The 24,134-nt window shown below is 40.2% G+C and overlaps 1 protein-coding gene across 8 annotated transcripts in view; it reads right to left on the bottom strand.

Moving 5' to 3' along the window:
- TBC1D5 (TBC1 domain family member 5) overlaps window positions 1-24,134 on the bottom strand; it is a 659,247-nt gene that overhangs the window by 59,826 nt on the left and 575,287 nt on the right. For 7 of the 8 annotated variants that reach the window (XM_057491222.1, XM_057491228.1, XM_057491223.1 and 4 more), the window contains one exon: window positions 5,738-5,901. The exons of the other annotated variant lie outside the window; for it this stretch is intronic. In XM_057491222.1, coding sequence (XP_057347205.1) covers window positions 5,738-5,901 — 164 coding nt within the window. The remainder of the gene's footprint in view (window positions 1-5,737; window positions 5,902-24,134) is intronic. 8 annotated transcript variants of the gene reach the window in all.

Below are 24,134 nucleotides of genomic sequence, written 5' to 3'. Positions count from 1 at the left end.
ACTGGACACTTTTTATTTTGTTGTAATAAAGAAGAGCTCAATGAATACTGCAAAATAAATTCTATTAGTACGACCATGGCATATGTTCAGATACCAAAGGGCAATGATGACTTGCATGCAGGGGTCACAGCGGTACAGGATGAATATCTCTAGTGGTGCTGTGAGCCTGCAGGTGGCAGGTACCTCATTACACATCTTGTTTTATGGAGATATTTCCAGCTCAGACAATTCTGATTTCCTGTCATTTAGAGAGGATTATGAACCATGGATAAGTTAGATTTTTAGAGACTGCATGCAGTTTTCACAAAGCTCAGCAAAACTTCTTGCAGTTCTTCATGAACTTAGAAAAAAGCTTTTAATTGGCTGACATGCTTAAATATTAGAACTCATTCACACACACAAATCAGCTTTTAGAGCTTTTCTCAGTCAGTACTTTTCCTACTCATTAACCTTAGCAAAGACACTCTTGGAAGAGGATTTGGCAACAATTGCAGAATGTGACTGTAACAGTGCTAAACCAAGGAAAAAATTGTTCAACAGTCAGATGAGTGATGGACTAAAACAGATTTCAAGAAAACTAAGTACTGGATATAATTCACATTATTATGCAAAATAAAGCACAAAAATGTATCAAAATTTTCAATTTTCTCTTCAAGACTAGGACATCAGAACTTGATTTAAAACCTGGGTTGGAACTGTGTGAGTCCTAAGGGCTCTTTTGGGAAATAAAGCAGAAGGGAAAGTATCTTTGTGAATAAATACTGATCCTCAAAACAATATGGCCACTGATAATGAAGAAGGGTCAGTTTTCAAAACTTTCTACTAAGTTTGCTTACATTTCAGAAAAGAAGTATAATGATGTATTTCATACACATATAGCACAAAGCTTAATTTGTTACCTCTTTACAGACGTAGCTGAATTTTGCATTCTTATTATATGGTCAAGTCAGGGCCATTAATAAGGATAAATGTGATACAGCCTCATCTAAAGAAGACAGCCTGTGGATTACAGAAAGGCTTAATATGATACATAAAAAGGCAATACTGAGAGATAGTGAGTAATATGACACCATATGATGCTTGTCCAAAATATGTCACACCTATATTGATTCTGAAAATCATTTCTCAATGATTAGATTAGAACCATTATAAGCAGATTTCACCACAATTAGGTTGATAGCTACTACTAGATTATCTTTGTTTTAATGTCTGTTTTCAAATGGTGTTTTAGCCTTTGTTAACTGACAGCAACAATTTCTTGTCTCTGGGCCATCTTAAAAGATCAAGTGAATCTTGTAATTGGGTAGTTTAAGGTATGGGGGACCCAGAGCAAGAAGTGTCGTTGCTTCAATTTCTGGTCACTTGCTTGTATGAGCAACTGATGCTGATGTTAACGAAAAACTATCTTGAACCTTTTTGAGGACACGGGATATCCCTGCTGCACCAAACCGGGCTGGAAATGAAAGCAAACTGGGCTCAGGGATGGCAGGTGCCCCGGCCACAGGCTCTGGTGCCACCGGGATGGCTCTGGCAGAGCATGAGGCTCCTGTGGGAGAAAGATTCCCAGCTGAAAGGTCCGAACATTTACCAGCTATGCCCTTTTAGGCTGTGAAGAGCAATTCTCTCAGCTGGTACCAATAAAGGTTTGGTTCTCGTTCACACTTTACAGCTCTCATGGGTTGGCAGGTGTGCTCTGCTCACGGTCCAGAGGGCAGCAGGGAGCTGCGGGAGGTCTGGCAGGGCCATTCCATCTGTGTGCCTTCCACTCCCAGCTCACTGGACACAACTAGTCGGTGGCTGAGACAGACCGCAGGGGGCGAGGAGGGGCAGTCCTATCAAGTGCCTTGAATGGGGGAGAGGTGGAACTATTTGGCAAAGGGAACTGAAGGCAACACATTATTTAATAAAATAGTAACATAACCTAATACTTGGAAAACCATGGAGTTTCTCTTGAAAATTTCTGCCTTAGTTCCCACAAATTAGGAAACGTATTAAATTTTGAATAACAATTTGACAGTCTGTTTCTCGGTTTGCAGAAGGTCTAGGCAGAGAGTTAGAATGACTCTATTTTTGATCAAGTTCTCAGTTTCAAGTTACAGTTATCACCATAAGAAAAGTAATTAATTGGTGTTGTAGACTAATCCATATGCCACCAAAATATGACAGAATGCAAATGAAATGTGTCTCCATATGTCTTTCTTATTTGTTATTCTTTATTCTGGTTCTTCATAGACATGCTCTTTGTATATGCAGACATTCCTCTTCTAATTTATTATGCCAATACATTCTGTTTCTGTTAGGATTTTTAGTTATTATTTTTAATCTAAGTTATGCATGTAACCCTTTGAAGAGTCAGATTGTTCTATAAGGCTTGTTAGGAAAAACAGCTCACACAGCCCCCCCCTTTACTTCCTGCTCTCCAGAAGCCACCACTTTCAATTCTTTTACCCATTTTTTTCATCTTTGTATCTCTAGCTTATTTTGCTACTTCCTGATTTTTCTAGAGAGTATCATACACTGACTTTCCACTATGGAAGATAAAAATTTAGCTCTACTGACCACCAGCAGCACTGTTCCCTCCCCATGCAAACACATGGTTCCCATACCTCCTCTGAGATAGAATTTAATCCTGATTTTGATTAGATTGATAGTCCATAGGCTCCTATTATATTGTGTATGGGGGTATGTTCCAAGGCCTGCAGTAGATGGCTCTAACTATGGATAGTACCAAACCCTATATATACTACATTTTTTTCCTGTATGTACATTCTGTGATTAAGTTTACTTTACAAATGAGGCATAGTAAGAGATTGCCAACAACAACTAATAATAAAATAGAACAATTACAATTGACTGTTGAATGCAGGTGTGAACTGTGTAAGTCTATTTACATGTGCATTTTTCTCAATAAATATATTGGAAAATTTTTTGGAGATGTGCAGCAATTTGGAAAGACATTTTTTTCTCCAGCTTTCTTTATTGTAAAATACAGTATATAATATATATATAACATACATATTATGTGTTAATCAACTGCTTATGTTATCAGCAAGACTTCTAGGCTATTTGTAGTGAGGGTCATGGAGAGTCAAAGCCATACATGGATTTCTGACTGCACGGTAGGGGGTGGTCAGTGCCCCTAATCCCTGTGTTGTTCAAGGGTCAACTATGTAACAATATACTGTAATAAAAGTTGTGTGAACGTGCTGTCTCTCAAAATATCTTATCATACTGCACCCACCCTTCTCCTGGTGATGATACAGGATGATAAAATGCCTCTGTGATGAGAGGAAGTGAGGGGAATGACATACGTACTGTGACCTAGTGTTAAGCTACCACCGACCTTCCGACCATAGTCAGAAAGATGGTCATCTGCTTCTGGACTGCGGCTGACTGATAGTAACTGAAACTGCGGAAAGCCAATCTGTGGATAAGGGGGTGCCTACTGCAATGTCTACGGAAATTACAGTCACAACTCAGTTACAAGGTTTATCAAATCCTTCTTATTTATCCTGACACTCTTTGTTTTTCTTTGGAGTTACTGTCTCTTAGCTTTTACAAAGTTATCACTAATTCAAACCCAAACTCAACCTAGTTGAATATCTCAATGCATTCAAATACATTAGTCTTATAATTCTATCTTTTTGGAGAAAACTTTCTGGAACCTTCTAATCTGCCCCCACCGGGGCTGCTGCTCTCTGGACCTGCTACACAGCTGGGTGATGCACGGCCTTGTGCTCTCCCTACATCATCACTCAGAGAAATCTTCTTGTTTTGCTCTGAACACTCCATTTCCTTGTTCTCGTGTGTTCCTTGCCCGCAGTGTATGCCCTTTTGTACAGCGTATCCTTCAGTGGAAGTGAGGGTGGGTGCAAGGGAATGAATTTTTGAATCTTCAATGTCTGGAGAAAGTGGTTTTACTCTATCCTCACACTTAATTAGTTGGGCTCAGTTAAATCTAGGCTGGAGGTAATTTTCTCTCAGAACTTTGAAGTCCTTCCCCCATTGTTCTGCTTCTGTTGTGGCTGAAATTTCTAATTTCTGGTCTGATTCTGTAATTTCTAATTCCCAATCCTTTGTTGGAAAATCCTTCTTTCCCCCCAGCTCTACAAGGTTGCAGGATCTCCCTCTGTTCACAGAGTTCTGTGCTTCCTCAGTGAAGGATCTGGGAGTGGGTTTGTTTCTACTTGTGTGGGACTCTTTATGGACTTTTTCAATCTGAAAACTCAACATCTTTCATGTGGAAACATTTATTGAATTGTATTCTGATTATTTCCTTCCTTTCATTTTCTCTGCTCTCTCTGGAACTCCTACTTTTTAGATCTTTGAACCTCCTGGGTTGGTTCTCTAGTTTTCTGGTATTTTTCTCTCTTTCATTCTATTTTCTGGGGAAATTTCCTCAGTTTTATCTTCCAATTCATCTGAGGTTTTCATTTTAGATGTCGAGCTTGAACTTCAAACCACTTTTGTTGTTCTCTGAACGTTTTTCTGAGGCTTTTTTCTTCTACAGATGGTTTCTTCTCTGTTGCTTTTCTCTTTGTTTCTGTGTCTTTCACCATTTGATGCCCTCCTCAGGTATGTGGTGATCTCTGTGCATATGAACAGTGTGAACCAAAAGCTATGAGGCAGTCCTGGTTTGGATGGGGCTGTGCTGGGCTCCTGGTGCAGTGAGCTGGCTTTTCCCGGAGAAGCCCTGAGGTCAGCATATTTGTGAGGGTTTTTATTTGTGACTTTTGCCTAGAGAAAATCTTCTAATCTCTTGCCTGAAGGGACAGACATACTGGCATTCTGGGAAGCAGGTGGGGTGAAGCCTGGGATCTTAGGTTCAGTGTTTACATGTTCACCATCCCTTTTCCAATAGGGTCATACTATACTCTACTGTGCCTGGTCTCTCTCAGTGCAGGGACATAGTTTTACACGTACTTCTATGGGATCATACCTCCCGTCTTCCACCACAGCAGGGCAGGGGCTCTAAGTGCTGCATAGAGAGACTCTGACTGACCCTCACACCCTCAGCTCCACCTCCCCCCATTCCCAGGTCTTCAGCGTCCAAAGGATTTACAATCTAACTCAAGCTGCCTCCTGGTTTTACTTACTGCGGGCTTAGCATTCAGCTTTCTTAGGTGGCTCTGTTAGGCTACCTGCTTCCGAACCAACAAAATTCTGTTGTCCTCTATCTTGTTTCTTGATTCCTGGAGGGTTTGTCTGTAACTGCCCCGGCTGTCCTAGGAGTGGAATTCAGGGGGTGCACAGCTAACTGCTTGCATTAAAGCTGCCATCTTTAAATGAAAGTTCCATTCTGCTCTTTTTACACAAATTAGAGAATCACTGTTCCTGCACACTGACAGGGACCCCAGGAGTGTTAACACAGGAAACTCTTCCCTTCAGAGAGAAAGTGTGTTGTTTAACTTACAGATGAGGTGGACGTCACGCCAGGAAGAAGCGTCTTGTCCAAGGTCATACACAGCCATGCAGATAGACACTATGCTGTTATCTATTCTATGTACTGTAATTACCCCTCAAAGATTTTACAGTTTTTCCTTGTTTTTTTAATTTAGGACTACTTCAGTAGTAACAGCTCGATCCTTTTCTGTAATACTTTACATTAGCATCCTCTTCTGGTGGGCAGATGAATTCTTCATATTAGGCTAGTAGGTGTTGACAGTACTAAGTTTAACAAATGCAGCACTCTAAAGGAAAATGAAGGATAAAAAGAAAACCGTGCTTAAGTACTTACAGACTCTTTTCTGCCAATAGTTTTGCTGTGTGAGCGGGAACGAGAGATGTTGCTAAAAAAGGAATCCTTTTTCATAGCAGATGAAGGTGGGGAGCCAGTGGCTTCTCTTCCTCCAGGCAGACTCTCAATGCTTGGAGATGAACTGATGTTTTTAGAACTTTGTCCTATAAGAAAAATTAAGTAGCAATAATGAAACACCAGACACTTCCACTAACCTACTGAACTTACTGCTTTTAATAAATGATTAATTACGATACTTCTTTTCTCCACATGGGCAACATAAGGACACGGATGTACCAAAATGCATGCATTTTTATGTATCTGAACAGCTGCTGATTTTTTAGAAATGAACTACTGCTATAGTTTTCTACATGTAATTTATACTATAATAGTCCAAGTGTTGCACATATATAAAAAACTCAAAAATCCAATTTTTAGAAATCACAGGTTAAATAACTGGATCTGCCTTCACTAATGGAATCATCCTTAATAATAGAAACCAGAAACTATTATAATGTATTATAACATACATTTTAATATTAAAAAACTAAATCCTTCACCAGTTTTTCAAAAGAGCCTCTTTCCTCTTTCCTTTTCATTAACTGCAGAACAGATATATGGTTATCTGCAGCCTATGGTAGAAACAACTTGAAATGGGACAAGATGCTGGCTCACAGGGCCTCTTTTTAAGACTGGTCTCCACATAAAAGTGGGTGCATCTGTGATCCCAGTGATGCCTCTTACTGGAGCCATAAAGCTTCATTAGGAGCAAAGGCTCCAGTAGGTCCTGCTGAAAGGGCAGCTTGGTATAAGACAGGCACGTAACGTCGGCTGCAGCCAGACCCACACAGGTCTCACTTACACAACGGGGACACGCCCGTAAGACTGTTGTGGGCACTTAGGGACCTAGCAAAATACCTGCTGTACATGCATTCACTCATTCAACCATTTAGAACTGAAGGCCTAGTAAGTATAAGACGCCCAGACACTTGGGTGGAGGGAGAGAGTGGAAGCTAAAACTGCCAAAAATCCCTTCCTTCAAGGGATTTACTTTGTAGTGAGGAGAGACAAATAACATTAGTAAAGTACGTGATTTTAGACGGTAGCAGTAGAAAATAAAGCAATGAAAGGGAACGTGAGTGTCAGAAGAAGGTGTTGCAATGTTATTTTATTTATCTTATTTTGTGCCTCTTTATGCCTTCCACCTGTTTCACCCACCCATCCCACAGTAACTACCAGACCCTTCTCAGTGTCTGAGTCTATTTGTTTTATTTGTTTTGATCCCATATATAAGTGAAATCATATGGTATTTGTTTTTCTTTGCCTGGCTTATTTCACTTAGCATAATACCCTTTAGTTCATCCAAGTTGTTGCAAATGGCAAAATTTCTTTCTTTTTGATGGCTTAGTAATAATCCATTGTATGTATGTACCACCTCTTCCTTATCTATTCACCTGTTGATGGACATGTGGGTTGTTTCCACATCTTGACTATTGTAAATAAAGTGCCAGTAAGTATATGTGAGCACATATCTTTTTGAATCAGTGATTTTATTTTATTTCAGTATATTCCCAGAAGTAGAATTACTGAGTCATATGGTATTTCTACTTTTAGTTTTTTGAGGAACCTCCATAATGCTTTCCATAGTGGCTGCACCAATTTATATTCCCACCAACAGTGTAGGAGGGCTCCCTTTTCTCCACATCCTCACCAACACTTGTTAATTCTTATGTTGTTGATATTAGCCATTTTGACTAGTGTGAGGTGATATTTCATTGTGGTTTTGATTTGCCTTTCCCTGATTAGTGATGTGGAGCATCTTTTCATGTACCTGAAGATATGTATATCTTCATTTAGAAAAATGTCTTCTCAGGTCCTCTGCCCACTTTTTAATCAGATTATTAATTTTTTTGGTGTTGAGTCATATGAGTTCTTTATATATTTTGGATATTAGCTCCTTGTCAGATATATCATTTGCAAATATATTCCCTCACACTATACATTGCCCTTTTGTTTTGTTGGTTTCCTTTGCTGTACAGAAGCTTTTTAGTTTGATGTAATCTGACTTGTTTATTTTTGTTGTTTCCTGTGCCCAGGAAGACATATCAATAAAAAAATTACTCATGCTGATATTCAGTAGATTCCTGCCTGTTTTCTTCTGAGTTTTATGGTTTCATGTCTTATATTTAAGTCTTTAATCCATCTCGAGTTTACTAAGGTGTATGGTATAAGCAGGTGATCCAGTTTAATTCTCTTGTATGTAGCTGTCCAGTTTTCCCAACACCATTTATTGAAGAGACTGTCTTTCTCCCATTTGTATATTCTTGCCTGCTTTGTCATATATTATTGACCATATAAGTATTGGCTTACTTCTGGGCTCCCTATTTTCTGTTGATCCATGTGTCTATTCTTGTGCCAGTACATTACTGTTTTAATTATGATAGCTCTGTAACATAGCTTGAAATCAGGAAGCATGTTATCCCCAGCTTTGTTTTTCTTTCTCAAGATTTCTTTGACTATTCAGTTTCCTGTGGTTCCATATAAATTTTAGGATTATATTCTCTAGCTCAGTGAAAAATGTCATTGGCATTTTGATGGGAAATGCATCAGCTCTGTAAATTGCTTTGGGCAGGATGGCCATTTTGACAATATTAATTATTCCTATCCATGAGAATGAGATGTCTTTCCATTTACATGTGTCCTCTTCAATTTCTTTCATCAGTGTCTTATAGTTTTCAGAGTACAGGTCTTTTACTTCTTTGGTTAGGTTTATTACTAGGTATTTTCTTCTTTCTGATGCAATTATAAATGGAGTTGGTTTCATGCTTTCTCTTTCTGCTAGTTTGTTATTAGTATATAAAAATGCAACAGATTTCTGTATATTGATTTTGTATCCTACAGCTTTACTGAATTTATTTATTAGCTTTAATAGTATTTTTGGTGGAGTCTTTAGGGTTTTCTATATATAATAGCATGTCATCTGAAAATAGTTTGACTTCTTTGTTACCAATTTGGACGCCTTTTATTTTTTTTTCTTGTCTGACAGCTGTGGCTAAGACTTCCAGTACTATGTTGAATGAAAGTAGTGACAGTGGGCATCCTTATCTTGTTCCTGATCTTAGAGGAAAACCTTTTCACTTTTCACTGTTGAGAATGATGCCACTGTTGAGTGGATTTGCAGTATATGGCCTTTACTGTGTTGAGATATGTTCCCTCTGTACCCACTTTGTTGAGAGGTTTTATCATGAATGGGTGTTGAATTCTGCCAAAAGCTTTTTCTGCATCTATTGAGATGGTTTTTATCCATCCTATTTTAAAAAGAATGGCCAGGAAAGGTGACAATGAGAATAAAGTACATTGAAAGTTGAGCAAAAATTTGAAGAAGGTGAAATACCACCCTTACAGATAGGAACAGCAAGTGCAAAGGCCCCAAGCAGGACCTTTGTGTTTGAACGAGAACAGTAAGGTGGCCAGTGTGGCTAAGGTTAAGAATGGGGGGAAGGGGTAGGAGAGGAGGTCTGAGAGCAATCAGGGTATATCTCAGGTAGAGATTTTCATTACTTTTACTCAGAGAAGAGAAGCCAATAGAAGTCACTAGAGGATTTGTGCAGAGGAGTGACTTAATTTTACAAGGACAGCTCTGGCTGCTGTGTTGAGAGTAGAATTGGGAGAGGGAAAGGGCAGAAAGAAAAGCAGGGAAATTGATTTTTGCCACTTCAAAAATCTAAGTTACAGAATGATCACAGCTTGGAGGTGAGAAGTAGTCAGATTCTGGAAAAAAAGTGACTAGATTTATTGATGATTCCATTAGGGGTATGAGAGAAAGAAGAGTCAGTTTTACTCCATATGTTCAAACATTAGATAGTGGTGATGGTTAAGCATCTCTGTGAATATACCAAAGCCACTAATTATGTATTTTTAAAGAGATGAATTTTATGGCATATGAATTATGTCTCAATAAAGCTATTACTTTTGTAAATCAGTTTTCACATGTGATCCCACCTAGTGACTGGCAGGAAAGGGCTTACCCGTTTCCACCCAAAACAGGACTTCTCTAATAGGAAATCCTGGCTGCAGAGTTTCCTGTTGAGTTTGCGAGACTTTTGTGAGGTCTGTATGGCAGTCTGTTGACATCCCCACTGCTGGTTCTATTCCCTCCTCTTTTTCTTTTACAGATGTTATTCTCCAATAAACCACTTGTACTTCTAATTTTGTCCTAGGGTCTGCTTTCTGGAGACTCCAACTTGCCATAGGTCATTCAGGAGCTCAGCCTTGAAGTATAGCTGAGCTGCCCATGAGGTTAGGAACAGAGAGGGAAGAACAGGCCCTAAGGCCTAGAAGCATCTTGTCTAGACTATCAAAATTCCACCTGGACCGTCTTCCCACCTCTGCCTACATTTGTCTCCTACCCACCTCCAGGTCTCCACGTCTTACCTTTCCCAAGCTACTTTTTCATGGCAATGATCTCAATTGTACAAAGCCTAGAATGTTGGAGCTAAAAAGATCTCAGGAATCACCTTCTTCTTTAAAAAAAAAAATTTCTCTTTTTAAAATCACACCACTAATATACAAATAAACTGCAGTGTCCTTTCATTTTCACCTGAATGACTCTTGTCATGTGTGGCATTTTTGCTAGCAGTGAATTCTGTTTTTGTTGATCTGCGACTGTCTTAATTTCTTTTTCCTTTTTGAAGGCTAGTTGTCCTGTATATAGAATTATTGGTTGACACACTTACAAAAAAATCAGTTTGAATATATCTTCTTTCTCTCTTCTGGCCTCCATGGTTTTTGATGAGAAGTCAGCTGTAAATCTTACTGAGGTTCCCTTGTATACCATAAGCTGTTTTTTCTCTTGCTGCTTTCAAGATTTTTTGTTGCTGCCTTTTAGCCCTTTGACTATGATTTATTTAGGTGCAGATCTCTTTGAATTAACTGAGATTTTTGGTACAGATTGTTTATCATAAAACCCTGGGATGTTTCAGCCAGCATTTCTTCCAATAGTCGTTCTGCCCTTTCCTCCCCCTTCTCCCCACCTAGGACACCCATCATCTGTACGTTGGTGTGCTTGATGGTATTCTACAAGTTTTTGAGACTGTTCATTTCATTCAATCTTTTGTCTTTGTTTTTCAGACTGCATGATCTCAGTTGACATGTCTTCAAGCGCTGATTCTTTCTTGTGTGAGCTCAAATCTCTGCTGATCCTCTGTAGTTAATTTTTCAGTTTAGTTATTGTACTTTTCAACTTCAGCATATCTGTTTCTTTAACATTTAACAAAATTCCTCTTTTTATTAATATTCTCTACTGTTGGGACTGGTCTCATACTTTCCTTTAGTTCTTTAAACCCAGTTTCCTTTAGCTTTTTGAAGGTACTTGTAATAGCTGATTAAAAGTCTTTATCTAGTGTCTTAACTGTGTCAGAGGCAATTTGTATTGACTGCTTTTTTCCCCTGCATGTGGGCAATATTTTCCTGTTTCTTTGTATGTCTCAGAATTTTTACTGAAAACTGGACATTTTAATAAAATAATGTGGCAGCTCTGAAAATCAGATCTCATTCCATCCCCCAGATTTGTTTTTCTTCCTGATTAATTTTTAGCAACTCCTAAACCAATTCTGTAAGGACTATATTCTTTGTTATGTGTAGCCACTGGAGTCTCTGCTGGGTTAGTTTAGTGGTCAGTTAACAGACAGAGATTTCTTCCTTAAATGCTTTTAACCAATTAAGTCTAAGCTTTTTGCTGGGGGCTCCGTGTGTATGTTGGGGCATGACTTCAATGTTCCAGCAGTCAGTCTACAGTTTTGTTTTAGCCTTCATTCTTGCCTGTGCAGAGCCTCAGATTCATCCAGAGTTGAGAGATCAAGCCCTTATCAAGTCTTTCCTGGGCATGGGCATGATTGTGCACATTGTGACCTTCTGGAATCCCAGAAATATACTGCAGCATTTCAAAGCCTCCTACAGACATCTCATTCCTTAGATTTCCCTTTTAATATTTTTGCTAGACTCTGATTTTCCTATTAAGTTTTGGTGAGGCCTCTTGTTTGCTCCTTTCTGCCACAGACAGCTGTGATGTTCAATAATTATCACCGATTATTTTTTATGGATAGGGTTTCTCCCTCAGCAGGCTCTGAGTAAGGTCAAATATAGACAAGCCCTATGAAGGAAGCTTTTCCAGGGAGCCGATGGGAAGATCAAATAGTGACAACTTATTGGGAATGTAAGGTTTAGGGTGCTCCAAATCCATTCTTTCTCCTCCAATGGTTGTGAGACTGCTGGCTATGAAAGGCTACAGCAGAGCTGGAGAGAGAGGGTAGGAATAGGCAAGTTAAAATAGTATTAAGCATGCTGTTCTTCCTGAGATTCAGCCATTTTTCTCTTGAATAGATGCCCCTCAAACTGTTGCAATCCTTTGATTAATTTCCAGAGTTCTGAAAAACTTGAGTTTTACATTTCTGCCACTGTTCTTATTGCTTTTATGCAGAAACAGATTTTCAGAGGTACTTATTCTGTCATTTCAATAATTATTCTGGAAGAACTTATTCTGTTCTTCCCTCTGTGACTTGCTTTTTGGACTTAGCTTGATTTTGTACATTTGTCTTTGTCATGCATAAAAATCTGCCATACTCTTTTTAATGGTCATGAAGAAAAAATTTTGGAGTACTCTTGAATTGACAATTAGAGAGGTACATATTTAGATATAAACAGTTGGCTATTTCTATAATGTAAATTTATATATATTTATATATAGCAGAGGCTATATCTAACTGTATGTACATTCTAAATTTATATAAATGATTTGAAAATGATTTCTCAGATTTCAACACATGATGTATGTATATTTATATATAAGTATAAATATAACAATATAAAGATATAATGTATATATAATAGACATTAAATATTTTCTATGTGGTTAACCTGGAGGAAAGATTTCATTGTGTTAGCTTTAAGTTTACTGGTAACTAGCGAGGCTAAATATCTTAACATATTTGCATAGGTAATCTGAAGGTCCTATGTGAATTGTCTCTGCACATTTTATTTTTATAAGCTGATTTAGAGGAGTTAGGAGTTCCTCCAAAATTCTGGAACTTAGCCCTTTATGTGTGTGTGTATGTGTGTATATGTATGAGTGTGTGTGTGTGTTTGTCTACATTTTCTTTTATGGCTTATTTTAGGAAGAAGGCATTTTAGGAAGCCATTAGGAAGGCATTTCTTACCACAAGATGATATAATAGGAAACAATTTAAGTATCTAGAAACCAAGGTTTTTCTTTTTCCTCTTTATGAGTATTTTCTCATTCCACCTTGAACTTTATTCTTTGAGTAGCTTTAGAAATAGCTAAAGCTAAAGGAAAATGTTTGCTCAGCTTTGAGTTTCAAATTGCTTTTAAAAGTTCACAGGAGAAAAACAAGAAGCTAAAGCATTTTGACTTGCAAAAATATGGCTTTTTCACAAAATAAAATGAAAAGGTTACTATCTTTTTCTAAATTTACATAACTTAATTTACCTGTCCCTACAACATTTGGACATCCCACCAATAAAATTCTCTGGTGCTAGGAACTTTTATAGGCATTACTATGATGGCCTTTTGGATTTTTCTGTGTTCATTCCTCCATTAAGGTTTTCTACTTCTTCTTGGGTCAAGTTTGATGATTTTGTCTTCTCCCCAAAAGCCACATATAAGACAGGCAGAATAATAACTATGTCTTTAACTTCCACAGCCCATGAGTACATCACCTATGTAGCAAAACAGATTCTGCAGGTGTGGTTATGGATAAGAACCTCGAGGTGGGAAGAATATTTTGGGTTATCATGCTGGGCCAAGCATGAGTCCTTAAAGTAGGAGAGAAAGGCAGAAGGATGAGTCAGAGATGTGGCTAAGGAAGAAAAAGGAGGCAGTTGACACCTCAGAGAGATTTGACCTGACGCTACTGACTTTGAAGATGGAGGATGGTGGCCATGAGCCAAAGTGGCCTGTCCTCTAGAAACGAGGAATGGCTCTCAGCTGATGGCCAGCAAAGAAATGGGGAAGATAGTCCTACAGCCACAAGGAACTGCATTTTACCAACAGCACAAACAATTCTCCCCTAACGCCTCCTGATACCATGGTTTTTCCCTTGGCTAGACTGTGACAGACTCGGAGCTACAGGACTGTTAAATAAATGGAAAATTCCCTATATTACTCCTTTGATTATTATACTCTGCTTAGGACCTCTAGACTCTCAATATTTGCAATTATTGTTCACATTCTAAATTAATTGAAAATTCCAGGTAGCATCATTTAAATTTTATTATATTATAATTCCTAGGAAAAGTTTGAATTTTGTAGATAGGCTATTGTAACTTTTCCTCCCCATTTTCTCCCAAAATGAAAAAAAAAATCATTGTGTGCAGTTATATATAGCAGATCTTGTAAAATTTTAGTTGCCTTAAGTACTTTTTGAAACAAGGTAGGGGGTACCTATTATATCTACCTAATTGATATTTACAATATGTAAGCAAAATTCTATCAAGCCTTTTGGAAAAATTTCCATTGAATAGAAATTATAACATATAAAAGTAAAAAAAATACTTAAGGAGCTATCCCAGCTTATAAAAATCAACTGTTTCCATGTTGAAATTATTATAAAACCAATAAATATTTTCTTTGACCTAGATTTTATTTGTACTGTAGCTGTGTACTATTTTTTTTCCTCCAGTTTTCCTATATATGTACTTCTCTAGTCTGTCTACCCAAAAAAGAAGAAGTCAGAAAATTAGAATATACTACAGTAATGCTTGCATTTGCAAACTGTTATTAGTCTATGTACATACACACATAGTATCTCATTTAATCCTAATGACATTGTGAGGTGGTTATATATGAGAACAATGAGGTTCAGAGAGTTTAGTTAAGTGGCATGAGGACACACTTTTATATATAGTTAGGGACAACATAAGAGTTGTTCAAACTTAAAGACTATGCCAACACATACAATTATATTTCTGTATCACAGTAGATTCCAAGGAGCTACTAATTCAAAAGGGCAAAAAAGAAACAAACAAAAAAACAAATAAAAAGGTTTACGGAATAGGCTTATCTACCCAATTTTGAGATGGCTTTTTTTAGAAACAGAAAGCCAATGGTCAGGCCTCTTGTTCAGATATGGGTGCTCCTGCTCATACTACAAAGGCCAGATTTCACTAAGGGCAGAGACTGTGGTCACCACCATTTTCACCTCCTGGGAAAAGCTGGCACAGTGGGTGGCACATCGTCAGGCTACAATAACCGTCCACTGACGTTCAACTGGGAATATCTGAGGAGGCCTGTATACCCCAGAGCTGCTCGACAGAAACATATTGTGAGTCACATATATACTTTGTAACTTTCTAGTATCCTTACTTAAAAAGTGAAATTAATTTTAATAGTTTATTTTGTTTAAACCAATATATTCAAACTATCATCCTAACATGTAATCAAAATAAAAAAGTTATTGAGATATTTTCCAGTCATTATTTTCACACTAAGTCTTCAAAATCCAGTGCATATTTTATGTTCAAAGCATATATTCCAAGTGCTCAGTGGTCGCATGTGGCTGGGGGACAGTGTACGAGCTGGCATTAGGTGTGAACCAATGGACCAGTCTCAATCTCCAAATGCTTTTGCACATGTAAGCTGTTATATTTAAATAACTATCATAACAAAACAAGGTAATGATGTACCTAAGAGAAATCTTCAGAGTACCTGTTTTAATAAATTAGCTTATCAATTATTTACTGTATGAGAATTAGCATATAATCCAGAAAACAGTTTCTTCCCATGAGGAACCAAATCCACAAGTTTGTTTGCAGCTATTATTCTGCTTAGCAAAGTACCTTTTCAGAGTTAACTCTAAGGTCAGCGCCTATTAGAATTTCTCTCTGAATTACTCAATTCCAAATTAGTGGTAGTATCAAAGAACTTGGCCTATATATCTCACATAAAAACTATGTACAAAATGTATTTCCCCTTAGTTACTTAATTTAGCTTACTAACATTTTTGTGCCTGTTGGGAACATAAATATTTAGACCTTAAGAAAATGGAGTCCCTAGAACATGCTCTCAAAGGGATAATGGGGGTGTCTTCTCTGGAGATCTAGGCACCAGGAATGGTCTTGCCTGGAGATAGAGGAAAGGACTACAGACTTCCCTGCCCTCTTCCTGCCTGGTGCACACAGACACGGTAGCACCGGCCTGGCGCACGGGGTAATGGACGAGCCGTCCCTCCGCCCGGCCTCACCCGGACAGCTCCTGAGCTGGGGAGTCAGTATTCGCAGCTGGCGTGTAGCCCGTGAGCTGCACATTGGTTATGAAGCTCTATAAGCTGTGTAAAGCCTTTAATAGACAGGAGCAACTTGATCATCTCCTGTCACATTGAGACTTAAAGCCTATTTCTGAGGAGCATTCGTACACCCACTGTTGTGGCGCCCAGCCCTGTGGCCCCTTGGGACCAAGGTGCTCACCCCCCACCCCCACCGCCCGCCCCGATGGAGAGAGCTGCCCTGCGCAAGGCCAAGACCCTCCCTCCGCGATCAGCTCTGGTCTGGAGCCCAGTTCGGGCTGAGAGCCTAAAGGCAGGTCGCCTTGCCTCAAGGCGAAGACTCTCAAGGTCACCTGAGCCCCGAGGTCCCACAGTCCACCTCGCTCAGGGCCCAGGCTTCCACTCCCCAGGTGCTGATACTGAGGGCACTCCTCACAAGCTTTCTACCCATAAATCTTTGTCTCACAGTTTATTTCTCAGAAATCCGGACTCAAGGCAATGATAAGAATTATAAGGCATTCTGAACTGAGTGTAAAACCATTCTTTCATTCATGACCAAGTATCAGGGAACATGCCCTGCAGCCTGATCTTGGGGTGCGCCTACAGAAATTCTGTCCAGCACTGAGGATGGAGGGCCACTGCGAGGGGAGCTCTTCAGAAGCTCCTGAAATAGCAGCCCAAGGGCCACAGGCGTGTACGCACACTAACTAGCCCACAGTCCTGGTGAGAAAGGCAACACAGAGGTCTAAACCACACACTCTGGCAGCATGAAGAGGGAGTGTCTACTTCGTGTCAGCTCACAGAGGTGCGAGCTCAGTCTTAAAACCTGAAGTGGGGTGGGGTGGGGGAGGGTGGCTTAGGACAGTCATTTTGGGCAGAGAATCTTTATTTTGTCAGACGATGGGAGTTACTAGGATTTACCAGGGCAGGCCAGATGCCTTGGGAACAGGTAGCTCAGTCAGAGCCTGCTTCAGTCCTCTGGGGCTTCCTCCCATCCATGTGTAACAGATGACAGCAGTGCCAGGGTAAAGTAAGATCAAGTCCAACACAGTGCTGCTTCTTCATGGGAAGATTATTTCAATAGTTGCTGGGGGCATGAGGGGTTTAAATAAATTCTTTGTGTAAGTTGCTGGTTCCCTAAACGTGAACTTATTTCCCTCTTGGTTATCCAGCCCTGGAGGAAGGGAGGAAAAAGGGAAGGTGAGACTCTAAATACAGGGCCCTGGATCAAGAGGAGCCCCTTGTTCTCATGCCGAGGGGTCTGGCCTTTATTCTGTCAGATAATGGGAATTGCTATAGACTTTAAACGGGAAAAAAGCATGAAGACAGGACGTCAGTTGATTTCTGCGTCTCCTGCATTGGCCCAGGAAAGAATATAAGGGCTTAAAGTAAGGCTGTGGTGGCAGATCTGAGAGACATTCAGAGGCAGAATTCATCAGACTAATACCTGCTGCGTCTGCCACACCTAGGCTTAAGTCTCAGTTCCGAGGATATCTAGTTGTGGAGCCCTGAACAGATAGATCATTAACCCTCAGTGTGCGTAAAATCGAAACATTTCCAGAATTTCTAGCCTGACTATGGTGTATCTGCATATCAACAGGAGTTCAGAGGTGTAAACAAGTAGGCTTTAGTACATTTGCATCTTTCCTCAGTGGTGGAGAAATTCATCTCCATATCAATGGGTAATTACCTGGGCAACAGAGGCCTTATCTGTACCTGAGAGGTGAGGGGGAGGCCCAGTGTGGTTGCTGCTTGAGCAGAGAAGAAAGATGGCCTGAGACTGCAGTTTGTGAGCAATAAACGGGTTTTGGACTTTATTTCTCCCTTTGCCTGATTTTGGTTTTTGGGGGTATTTGCCTTTGGGATTTCCTTTCCCTGGACTTACAATTGGCGAAAGTTGGCAAGGTTCCGGTGAACCTGAAATCTGACATAATGGGTGTGACCTTTGGGAGGGCCGCCCCTAGAAATGATGGTGAGAAGTGGCGCTCGCACCAAGGGACATGTGTCTACACTTGTGTGGTCGTGGAGGTGTCATGACCGCTGCTGGCTATGCTGACCCCGGCCCGTGGCCCAAGCCTAAGGCTACTGCTTCTGCCACTGCTGCTGCTCTTGCTGCCGGCCTGAGCCTGGCCACAACCATGGAAAGGAGCAGACGTCCAGGTCACCATGATAGAGAAACAACTGGCTGCTGTGTACCATGCCTTGCTGGCTACAGAGCCCATCGCGAGAACAGCTCCGATCAAGGTAATAACCACCTATCCCATTGTGGGGTGGGTGCGAGACTGGACCCAAAGGCCACGGAGTGGCGTGGCACAGACACCTCAAAAGACAATTTGGGCCCATCGGTGTGGCTTGTCTTTCACCTTTGAAGAAATCAGCCGAGCCCAGAAGGAGTGCCCTGCATGTTGTGCAGATCAGCAAACCACCAAAAGGGGCCTAGAACGTCTCTCTGCAGCCTATGGCCAGTCGCCGGTTACTGAGAGTGATCAAGGTACCCACTTTATTGGACATGTGTTGCAAGGATGGGTGCAGCAATTAGGAGTAAAATGGATGTGGCCCTGGACATTTCAACACATGGACTGGTGATGGCTGGCTCTTCTGGCACCAAAGGCCTGGAAGCTGGCCTTCTGTGTATTCCTGTAATAACAGCAAATTGGCCCCCGACAATCCGGTTATTTGCTTCTACAGTCTGTGTGTCCTGGATGCATCCCCTGGCTGCAGCTGCCGCATGATGGCTGGAATGGACGAGCTTTGGACTTAATCTGCATGAGACTTTGAACCTTGCTGAATCTTCCAGCTTGAGAATTATGATTGTGTTGTTGTTGTCAAGAAAATAATGTTTAAAGAGAGGCTTGACTTTGTCTAATGTTTGGTAAAAGTTCTGTGAGCCATCTAGCATGATTGTTAGGAATGAGTAAACAAGTGTAGAAATGTATTTTGTGCTTAGTGAGAGACTGTGCTGTAAAGTACATTTACTCAATCTGCATAGGCTGAATCCTCTGGCTTGAGGATTATCAAGATTTTATTGCTGTTGCTATTGCATGTTACTAGATTGGTCAGAAGAGGGGGATCGAGTACATTGTAAGGCGAGATTTCTGGAGGGGTGGCCTGTGGGTAAAACTGAAACATTTCCAGAATTTCTCTCCTGGCTTTGGTGTATCTGCATATCAAGAGGCGTTCAGAGGTGTAAACAAGTAGGCTTTAGTGCATTTGCATCTTTCCTCTGGGGTGGAGAAGTTCATCTCCATATCAATGGTAATTACCTGGGCAACAGAGGGCTTATCTATATCTGAGAGGTGAGGGGGAGGGCCGGTGTGGTTGCTGCTGGAGCAGAGAAAAAAGACGGCCTGGGACTGCAGTTTGTGAGCAATAAACAGGTTTTGGATTTTATTTCTCCCTTTGCCTGATTTTGGTTTTGGGGGGTATTTTGCCCCGGGATTTCCTTCCCCAGGACTTACACTCGGTGAGCCACAGTTCTCACCTACAAGTGAGGCATTGACTTCACAACCAGGTGATGTGTATAAAGGCTCAGTGTGGGCATAGGCCAAGTACTCAGGAGACATAAGCCTTTACTAGCACTGCTGTGACTTCCCAATCTAGAACCAGTAGTTTAGCAGGCAGTACCATTGGGCTAGGCTAGATTCACTGGTCTTTTCCTGCTGGGAATATTCTTACATTGGCTGTACTTCTCAGTGACCTCCAGTCCTCAGCCAACAAGCTCTAAGCACAGGAGCACCATGTATGCCACACCTACGACTGCTGGTGGAGCAGCTGAACCCCAGGACATAGTCTGCTTGTGACGACGTGTGCCCTGGGGGTAGACGCCTCTGCACAGAATGGCTACCCCTTTCTAACGTACACAGAGGTGCTATCTGGACTAGATACAGCTGTGTCTTGGCATATCAGATCTCTCCCTCATTCTCTTTCCTTCTCTGAAACTCTCAAGGAAAGTTTTGTGTTCCATGTGCTCCTCCATGTCAATGGAGGTTGTTTGTTAGGAGCTCAGGTTGACTGAACAAGCTTCACACTCATCAGCATCAGCATCAGTGAAGTACTCTGACCACAGAATGGCTGGGAGGCAGGGAAGGGTGAAGACGAAAATTTATTTATTAATGCTCTTACTACTCTCCATGAGTAATATTTTCATGACTTTCTCTCATTAAAGTCAGTAGGAAATAAGAACAGGGACTGGGGTGTATTCCTGAATAGTCAGGCAGAAGCCCTGCAAACCCAAGACTGGCTGAGGGAGTTGGACACAGGTTGCCCAAAGCAAAATGTTTAGGAGGCTAGGAAGTCTTGGGGTTGTTAGTGGGGAGGCATAGCTCAGAAGAGTGGAAAGGTAAAAGCTGGGAAGCCCAGTGCTGTGGCCACGGAATTACCTTGACTTTATACAGTGACGCAGGAGGAAATGAGACACATCTGGCCTCTAACTAGTAATATTTTGCCACCATCCAGACTTGAGTGGCAGAGAGCAAGAGGGCTGATGTCTACGGATTAAAAACATGTATCGTGGTGCCACAGGAGAGCGAATAGGAGCAGGCTGTCCCTGAAGCCCTGGACAGGCCTGTGCTTTTGGATCCAGGGCTGCCATGCACACATGTGGTTTTAGAGGAGCGGAAGAACTGTTAAGAGAAGAAATGACAGAGGTGTTGAGGTGGCTCCTTCATGACTTGATATTGCAAACCAAAGAGGTGCCTCCCTAGCTCATCTAGCAAGGCAGCCATGGAGGCAGAACTCAAACCCAGGCCTGACCCAGAGCTCTCTCTGCAAAGCGGCACGGCCCTGCTCTCCTAGTGAGGTCGTGCTGGGTGGGCTGTGGGAACTGTGGCCCAGCATTGAAGACAAATGAAATGAGGTCTTTTGAAAGGAAATCGCAAATTCTGACATTGTTCTCAGACCAAACAACTCACTTTTTCTATGTCTTTTGGAATCAATGTCTTTTGGAATACATTTTCTAGCTAATTAATGCTTCCCAAAATCCATTTTACATCTTATGTATATTTCTCTGCACTCTTAAGGTGATTATACAGAACATAATGGAACTGTCTGTCCTGCCTCAGGACAGTCATTCCTCACCAGCGACCCGAGTGACCAATACAGGGTCATACAAGGATATTTTTTTTAGTTTTTCAGCTCCTCTTGTGAGTAGGAGCTTCCTCTCTGTGTTGTCTTTTCTACTGTTGGGCTCTAGTTTACTGGACCTCCCCTTTCTTTGTTTTATCAATTTGCTGCTTGTCATCTGCCCTGGGACATTTCTGCTAGTGCTTTCTTCCTGAAGGTTTGCAGGGGAAGTCATCTCCAGACATGGGCGCTGTCATTGCATATATGTGACTCGCCTGTTCCTCCTCAGTTTAAGTCTATATTTTTTCCTAGAAGGAACTATAAGAACTTAACAATGGTTACCTTTAAGGAAATGGACAGGCAGAAAGAAGCCGAGGAAAAAAGGGAGGGTTTGTTTTTCTATTTAATGCCCTTAATTGATTGGGATTGTCTCATGCTACATGTATTTTAGTTTTACCTTAAGAATGCCAGTGGTGGTTATCTGGGCAGGGAGATTTTTTTTTTTACCATTTTCTCCCTTTTTTATTTTTAAAAACAAACTAGTAGGTGTTACATAATGATATCTGTGTGTGCATATCTCGTGTGTATATAACATAAACACATAAATACAAACTTTTAAAATGTCTATGACAATCACTTAAAAAGTATAAATTTTTTTCCTAATGTTCCATTATATAATACTTATATATATCTGTTGCTGGAAATAATGTGTGTGTGTAGTTTGTGAATAAATGTATTAATATCTCTTGAAAAAGGTTTTTGAGGTAGGTGTGCAATTTCTAAGAATAATTTTGGAGAAACCCTTTATAAGTTTTCAATAAGCAAGTTCTGTGTCCCTGCACACTTGTTATGACTGCAACCTACACTGAGAGATATAAGGAACTTTGTGACAGTTTTCCAAAAATTATTTACTGACCTCGGTTGTGGAATTTCACTTTATATTTTGTATTTTTCTTAAAAAAATTAAGACCCGTCTACTCACTGTATTACAAGGCAAAGTTACAGATATGAAATCTCATGAAAAAAAAAGAAATACTATATATAATGAAAGAATCATAAAAAGTATTGATATTCACTTCTTGAAATTTACTCTATTACTTTGAAAAAAGACACCTGGGAAAGTCTAAAGGACAGTTTTATTTCCCTGCAACAAAAAGTATATCTACTCTTGAAATACAGGGGAATAAAATGGGTTTGGCACCTCTGGGGAAATTCTCCAACTGTAGTATCACTGATTCCATTATGCACAGATTGTTAGAAAGGTTTTTGATGCCACCACTAACTGCTTTGGTTTACTTCTACTTCCCCTTGCTCTTTGACACTGGAAAAGTGCGGTGAGGAAAACAATGGGGGCCTCCAAATCAGGGTAGGTCTTGACTCAATGTCCCGTCATCAGTGTTGTCATCATCGCAGATAGAAAACTGCTTATTTGGGCTTCACGACTCACAACGCAGCTGGAGCCTTCCCCAGAGGACTGATCCTCAGTCAGAACAGGGCTGTTAAGGCAGGGAGAATGCTGAGCAGGGAATCCAGAAGAGTGCTTGCCTGGGCGACCTCAGTACAAGTGGATGCCCAAGCAACCCAGCAAAGCTGTAGGAAAGCCAAGGGACCCAGGAAAACAGAGCTGGGCATGTACTAGGCCCTCAATAAATACTTGTGGAATAGATGAGATATAACACAAGTTATGTGAACAAAGTGATACAGCCTCTCTCTTCAAGATTTCATTACAAAAGCAACATTGCTTATGCGGCTCTGGTCTGCAGGAAAAAGCAGATTGAGCAAACAGCACTGAAGCCGAAGCCAGAGTAAGCAAGCTAGCCTCCGGCTTTCTCTTTCCGAAAGTATAAACTGAGCTTGCACAGCGGAAGGTCTGCTATGAAGCAAACAAACCTGAAAAGCTAACAAACTCACTTTGAGGTAACACAACGTTTGTCAGAAAGGTGCCTACAGGGCTCAGATTTTAATTTTAGGAACAAATTCAAATTCTGTGAATTCTCACCCATGTTAGATGATCACATTAATATTTATCCAAGCACAGTCACTGACAAAGCTGAAGGGAAATCATTTGCCTTTTCTACTGTCCATGCCACTGCATCCTGTATGAGAGATCACTTGACAGACGGCGAGAAGACACGGTAGAATGGAATGTGATAGAATCCCTGAACTGGGAAAGCCCTGAGAGGTCATCTGGTTCAATTATCCGAATACTGGAATAAACTGTACCTGTGCAGCACAGAACTATATTTAGAAGTAAGGTCACACGCCTGTGTTGCCATGGTGTTTTTTTTTTTTTAAAGTAAGTTAATCCAATATATCATTCATCTCCTAATCACAACATATTCTTTTCTGTTAATTTCTAAAAAAGATATTGTGAAGACATATCACTATTAGAACAGTATTTTAATACTGGTAACATGATTATATGATATAGATATTTTAAATTAAGGAAAGTATGATGCAAACTTTAATTAATACTGCTATCTCTATAGTCTGACTTTGCATGGAAGGTTCTTAAAGTTAGTCTAGGCTTCTACTTAATACAGAAATCCTCTCTGTAGTATGCGTTATCTAAAAGATTACATAATAGATTAATGCAGCAACTTTAAATATTTATACACTTTAAAATTTCACAGGAGGTGCTGAATATGGATTTCTGTTATTGTGTATTTCTTACATAAACCTTTTTCTAGATTTAAACAAAGTTATGATACTAAAATGTAATCTTTTTATTTTAAATTATTGCTAGTTACTGTATATGAAGATGTGTCACACTGGATTTTAATTCTGTTACTGATTCATAATACAAAACCTGTAGTTATTTCAAAATCAAGTTGTAATTCTTTTGGGTAAAATGTAGTAAGTACCTCTGGCTAATACAATACAATAACACTCATACAAACAGCAAATAAAATATCAAATCTCAGAAATAATTTGTCAAATTCAGTCACAGAGCACCCATACAACAGAAAGAACACCTTGGTGTGAACTGCCAGATTAAGTACAGTGTTAACATAACCACAAAATACAGAGTGACCGTATTTTGTAAGGAAAGAGGCTGG

The sequence above is a fragment of the Manis pentadactyla genome, chromosome 14, assembly GCF_030020395.1.
Source record: "Manis pentadactyla isolate mManPen7 chromosome 14, mManPen7.hap1, whole genome shotgun sequence".
Lineage (NCBI taxonomy): Eukaryota > Metazoa > Chordata > Mammalia > Pholidota > Manidae > Manis > Manis pentadactyla.
Note: the sequence above shows the minus strand (reverse complement) of the source record. Positions and strands in the feature narration are given on the sequence as shown.